This window comes from Egretta garzetta, unplaced genomic scaffold (assembly GCF_000687185.1).
Source record: "Egretta garzetta isolate BGI_Z169 unplaced genomic scaffold, ASM68718v1 scaffold27, whole genome shotgun sequence".
Classification (NCBI taxonomy): Eukaryota; Metazoa; Chordata; class Aves; order Pelecaniformes; family Ardeidae; genus Egretta; species Egretta garzetta.
The window spans coordinates 3,163,928-3,170,108 of record NW_009260400.1 but is presented as its reverse complement, the minus strand read 5'-3'; the positions used below and the strand labels follow the sequence as shown (position 1 = coordinate 3,170,108).

General features: G+C 49.0%; 1 protein-coding gene across 14 annotated transcripts in view; it reads left to right on the top strand.

Moving 5' to 3' along the window:
• The window catches only part of NLRC5 (NLR family CARD domain containing 5), a 58,515-nt gene that overhangs the window by 1,082 nt on the left and 51,252 nt on the right, over positions 1-6,181 (top strand). For 13 of the 14 annotated variants that reach the window (XM_035898740.1, XM_035898742.1, XM_035898738.1 and 10 more), the window contains exons 2-4: positions 1,474-1,598; positions 4,643-4,802; positions 5,320-5,620. In XM_035898740.1, coding sequence (XP_035754633.1) covers positions 4,797-4,802; positions 5,320-5,620 — 307 coding nt within the window. In that variant the 5' untranslated portion in view covers positions 1,474-1,598; positions 4,643-4,796. The remainder of the gene's footprint in view (positions 1-1,473; positions 1,599-4,642; positions 4,803-5,319; positions 5,621-6,181) is intronic. The other variant, XM_035898733.1, reaches the window with a different exon arrangement.

Here is a 6,181-nt window from a genome sequence, read left to right as displayed (position 1 = left end):
CATTGCGGGCCCGTGGGGGGAGGAGCCCACACCGAGGCAGGTTTGCTGGCAGAACTTGTGACCCCGCAGGGGACCCAGCGCTGGAGCGGTCTGCTCCTGAGGGACTGCACCCCGTGGAAATTATGGACCCATGCTGGAGCAGTTCGTGAAGAACTGTAGCCCGTGGGAAGGACTCACGTTGGAGAAGTTGGTGGAGGACTGTCTCCTGTGAGAGGGACCCCATGCTGGAGCAGGGACAGAGTCCTCTCCCGAGGAGGAAGAAGCGGCAGAGACAACGTGTGATGAACTGACCCCAACCCCCATGCCCGTCCCCTTGCGCTGCTGGGGGGGGAGTAGGTAGAGAAACTGGGAGTGAAGTTGAGCCCAGGAAGAAGGGAGGGGTGGGGGGAAGGTGTTTTAAGATTCAGCAGTTTTTAATCCTCTCCTTCTCTGATTTTGATTGATAATATATTAAATTAATTTCATCAAGCTGAGTCTGTTTTGCCCGTGATGGTAACTGACAAATGATCTCTCCCTGTTCTTGTCTCGACCCACGAGCCCTTTGATTTACTTTTCTCTCCCCTATCTGGTTAAAGAGGGGAGTGATGGAGCAGCTTTGGTGGGCCCCTGGCATCCAGCCAGGGTCAAACCACCACACTGGTGCCTCCCCAGTGGCTCCTCCCCACCCCTGGTCCCCTCCATCTACCCCAGGTTCTCTCATAGCTCCCCCCATCCCCTGCACCATGCTCGAGGCCAACCAGTGCAAGGATTTCTGGCCAGAGATGTGGGTGTTGCTGGACATCTTTGGGTTTGCTTTTTTTCCCTGAATATTTTGTTTTTTCCAAACAAATTTTGAAACAGTGCCATCTGCCATCTTGCCTTGCCTGGGACTTGGCTGCAGGCTGCATCTGGTTTTCCAATTTTTTCTCTGGTACCTATTTATTATTAATATTAATTATCACCTATATTATGAATATATTATGAATATTAATAACATTTCATTGTTCATTGCACCCTATCTGGCTAGAGCTAGGGATCTCTGTGCACATAGCTCTATTTAGAAACCCCTGACTTTTTCCTCAAATCTTTCACATCTCCTGCATTCTCATTAAATCTTATCACCGTTCCAAAGGAAAGTCAGATTGCTTTTTTTCTCTTAGATACAATGGAAATGGTAAATAAGTATTTCACTGTGTCCCAGAATAATCAGACCTATGCATATAAATAAAAATATTCCCATTGCAAGAGCCTTAACCACGATCAAGTCAGAGTTTACTCCAGTGGGATTGTTTGCTCCCGAGTCCCTTTTCTTTGGACCGCTCCCCAAAAGCTTTACCTGGATTATTGTCTAGATACAGAATTTAGAACAGGATAACGCTCTTCTGCTGTTCTAATTGAGTATTTTTTTTCACCTCACTGGTTTTGGCATGGATGGGTTGTGCTGGGGAATTCCTAGCTGCTTTCTCTTTCATTTTGCCATGTTTTGCTCACCAGGGTCTGTGTGTCTTGGCGTGGGATAGCAAGTGAAAGAATCAAGGCAGTGGACACTGTCCCCCAGCACCTTTCTTCTGTGACTCCCACTCTGGTTTTGGTGGTGCTGCTCTGTTTCTGGGCTTTCGGTGAGTAGCATGCGCTCCTCGGAGCATGCAAGAAGTCGGTAGGTGTGCAACAAGGAGCTTCACATTTCAGTTTTATTTTTCGTGGCTAGGAATGGCGTGAATGCCAAGTTGGGAGGGGAGGCATATTTTTGCAATGTGTTTTTATGGTGTTTCTGCATTTGAAGGGCAAGGGTCAAGGCTCAAAAGTTTTCTGGCTCTTGGGGAGGTTTTTGTGCCTTGTTTCGAGCTCAGGGGCGTTCTGCTGTAAGGCTGCTGCCCATTGTTTCTGAGGGTATGATTTAGCAGAGCACTGCTAGTGTAGGACCTGTGCAGCATTGCCTGAGCTTTCACCCAACCTTTTAGTGCTTTATTCTTGAACATACGTCCTTAATTATTTAATGTGAGGCTACTCTTTGCCTTGAATGGCTTTCGGTCTTCACTGGCATTAAGTTCTGATTTTTTTAATTTATTTTTTTAATATGGTCTTATTAAGTAGATAGTTCCCAGTCATCAGGAGAATAAAGTCCAGGCATTGCTGTCTACAGGTTTCTGTATTTTGGCTGAGGAAATGCAAAGCCCTGAAGGCTTCCTGGTCAGGCTGCTGGAAAATGGAGTTTGTTTTGCAAGAAGCCCTGTTGTTTTGCACTGTGTTTAAATTTGAAATGTTTATGTGTTCTCTCCAGTTTATGGAAACATGGTTTCCTTGGGTTTTAATGCACATGTTGCTATTAGCTTTCTTTATTTCTATAATTGATAATATAAAATGAATTTCATAATAAGCCATTTTGAATGAAAACATGGAGAGTCCTTTCCAGTAAGGTTCGGAGTTTCAGGTCTTGGCATTGCCGGAATGGCTTGAGGAGAACTTAACCAGAACTGGTTCTGGTTAAGCCAAATTTTTCTTAGCATTTCACTGGGAACTTTTTTTGTTGTTAGAACAGTGAATGAGAGGCATTAGAGCATTTTTACAACCTGGGGGCTTTACCCACATTTTGATGGATCACAGAGCTGCCTCACTTGTTATGTAACGCATCCTGAAAACTTGATCTGGAACAGGAACCTGGGTAGAGACTTTCTTGCAGTGATGCTGTATTATATACCATATTATATCATGGTGATGCTGCGTAATAATTGGCTCGTGGCATGGTTTTGACCTGAGGAGTCAGAGAGTGGTAGACGAGCATACAGCATCACCACCTTTGCTCTTATTGGATGTCTGCTTGGCTTTCGGAGCGCAGGAACAGAAGAGACTGGTTAGGTCCTTCCCATCCAGGCCTCTGCTGTAGCACTCAGTCAGGTTATATCCCTTTGCTGCATTAATTTGGCTCTGTCTCAAACCATCCGAGGCTGTTCAAAGAGGCAATACGGAGAGGGCAGAGAGCGGTGCTGGGTTATGGGAGGAGGGGTATCCTCTTAAACATGAGCGGGACAAACATCTTGAGCAGTTTTACCCGCAGTGTTCCAACCTGGCCCCTGCTTTTTGTTTTGTCTTCAGCTTCTGGGTGTGTGCCATGCCCAGCAGCGACGTGGGGAGGTGATGTTCCCTCCACGCGGTGTGCCCCGTGGAGCACGACGTGAAGTCACTCCAGCACAAGCATAACTTTCTGATGAGTTAGTTGTCTGTATGCAGATGGGAAGGTCTGGGCACTTTCCATCAGAGCACCCTTCTGTCTTCCACTTCTGTTTTGAGTTCTTCCCTCGGCTCCATAGAAATCTCCCACTTTCCCCCTTAGCCAGGTCAAGAAGGTGGGAAAAATAAAAAGCCTGAAGGCCTATGGCTCACTTTACTGCAGGTACCTGAAATGGTCAGTGCAGAGAAGAGCATGTCTGGGGACTGAGGGCTGAACCCTAGAGAGGGTGGGCTCCACAACACGACTCCCCCATCCCTCCACCCTGGTAGGGTGCTGCTCTTGGGTTGGGAAGTGTTTGCTCAGGAAATGGCAGTTCCTGGGGAGTGGCGCTGGGTGTACCAGCCTTCTTAGGGAATGAAACCGTTCTACCCAACAGGGTGGTTCCACTTGACAGTGTTAACGGCTTTTTGATTGATCACTGTCCCATCCCCACCCCTCATAGACGTGGGTGCTACAGCAAACGGGGGAGTTTTTCCCACACCACATGCAGTGCAGCAGTCTTGGACTTGGAAGGACTGTCCCCTCTAGATGCAGGACAGGTAACTGATGGGGGGTGGAGCACGGAGGCTGCTCCCTGTGGTTTCTATTTCTCAGCCTTTCAGTAAACATGGTGATGGTAGCTGTAGTTGGAGCTGGCTTTCAGCATCAGTGTAGACAGCTGTCTGCTGGAGGTAGCACAGCAGCACGGTCCTGATGCTGCTGTAGCCTGGGTTGGGATCCTGCTGCAGGGTGTTTGGAGGCATGCAGGATGGCAGTCGCTTTCCTCCTCCCTTTCACCATGGTAGGAGTGGTTAGGCACCAGCCAGCGCCGGCTGCAGCACAAGGAGAAACCTTGTCCTTTTGACCTGTCTGCTGAGAGGCAGCAGGGCTGTTCAGGATTAGGTTAATGGTTGGGCTTGATGATCTCAAAGGTGTTTTCCAACTTAAACGATTCTATGATTCTGTGATTCTAGGGCTGGCACTGGTGGTGTTTCCAGTCCCCTGTACCCAAAACTCTTGCAAAAGCTGTGTAACCTCAGAGGAACAGCTTTTCACTGTTCTTCTGGTGTGACTGACTGCTTGACTTGAGCAAGCTGCTGCTGCTTCTGCATCAGCTTCGGTGGAGGGGCTAAGAGCAGCAGGTTGGCATAGAAGACCAGCTCAAATCAGGCAGTTACACCAGGAAAGCTGTGATGCCCTTAAAGTGTTCCTATAAAGCCTGTCTTCACTTGCATCTCAGGACACAAGGCTCAGTCCTGTGTTTTTGTCACACCAGTAGTGGATCCTCAAATGTCCAAGCTTTGTGCTCACTGCTGGTTTAAGTTGAGGTTGCTACCTAGAGGTGAAAGCTCCATAGCTGACCCCAGGATCAAAGGCAGAGCTTCTGGACCTGGGACCCATGTAATTGCCTGTGCCTTTTCGTACCTGCATCCTCTCTGTTGTTATTATCCCTAGGCATCTGCACCGAGTGAGGCATATAGTCATGCACCATGCGTTGGGGTGTCACTGTGTACTGAAATGCTGCCGCTAGCACATCAGCTCTTCGTCAGGGTATGGAGCAGAAGCCACCTTTGCATTTGACAGCTGAGAGGAGGCTGGCTGCCCAACAATGCAGGTAGGAGACCGTATGTGCATGGCTTCACTGTGGGAAGAAAGTGGAAGTGGAGGGTGGCATTGTCACTGAAGTAGAAAGGAGTTGTTCATCCCCACAAAACGAGCAGCAAGAACAGCTGCCTGAGCCCTTTGTGCAGGGAAGTACCTTGCTCTTAGAGTCCCATGCCTCCCTGGAGGTCCTGCTGCACGTGAAAGATGCCCGAGATGTTATATTTGGTGAATGGCCACTGCAGTGACACAGATGTCAACAAAGCTTCTCCCTGGCTGATGCCAGAGAGACTGGCCCCTGTTGTTTGCTCCTGTCCCTTGCAGTACTGCTGCGTTAGGCACTGTGCGGACAAGCACCATGGTCCTTGCACCACGTAATGGTCAGGCTGGGATTTGCCACACAACATAATGAGAGTAAGGCAGATAAGAAATGCTGGGTTGGACCAAGGGGTAGAAGAGCAGATCAAGTCATTAAGGGCTGTGCCAGCTGCTTGACAGCATGGCTACCCTTTCTGGTTTCATCTCTCTAGCCTCCAAATCAGAACGATGATGTATACCTGGAAGCAGCCATAGCAAGTGCACGCCCCCAGCTAGTGGAGTTCCTCAGTCACTGTTCCGACTGGCTGCTCATGACCTCCCAGCGCTTCCTCCCAAGGACGACCCTGAATGGCCTGGATGGCATCACTGACCACAGAGAAAAAGTCTCAGTGCTTCTTGACCTGTTGGAGAAGGCTGGCCCTGCCACCTGGAAGCAGTTTGCACAGTACCTCTGCATGGAGTGCGACCTCCCCCTGGATCTGGAGATACTGCTCATAAGTTCTGTGGGCGAAGGTAATGGGCATTGGGCCAGCTTCCTCTGACCATCTCCAAACACAGCCAGCGCCTTGGCCCCTCATAGCCAAAAGACAAGCCTAGGCAGTGAGATCACCAGTGCCCTCACTTGCGCTGTCAGTGCCTCATCAGTGAGAGGTGGCAGTCCTCTCTGTGGGGTCCAGGCGGCTACAAGCCTTTCTAACCAAGCCACTGGGTTTAAAAAATGATCTGACTTTCCTTCTGGTTCACCCCATCTGTCATTCACCATAATCTCAGGAACAAGATCAGTCCCTCCAAAGATAGTTATTGCCAGCAAACTGCAATAGCTCACATTTTCAGATATGCTTTCTCACCAGTTGTGCTACGCCTTGCTGGTGTTGGTGAGTACTTTCTCGGCTCTCTCAGTAAGAGTTGGCCTGATTTGAGGATGGATGGTGTTGTGGTCCCTGTGCGGTCATATCACTTGGATTCCTGAGTTGGAAGTGTCCCCAAGGGCAAAGTCACTTTGCCCAGAGAAAAAATAGTGTTCTCGAGACGCTAATTAAGTCTTTTTGAAATGTAGGGACAAAGGTGCGCTCT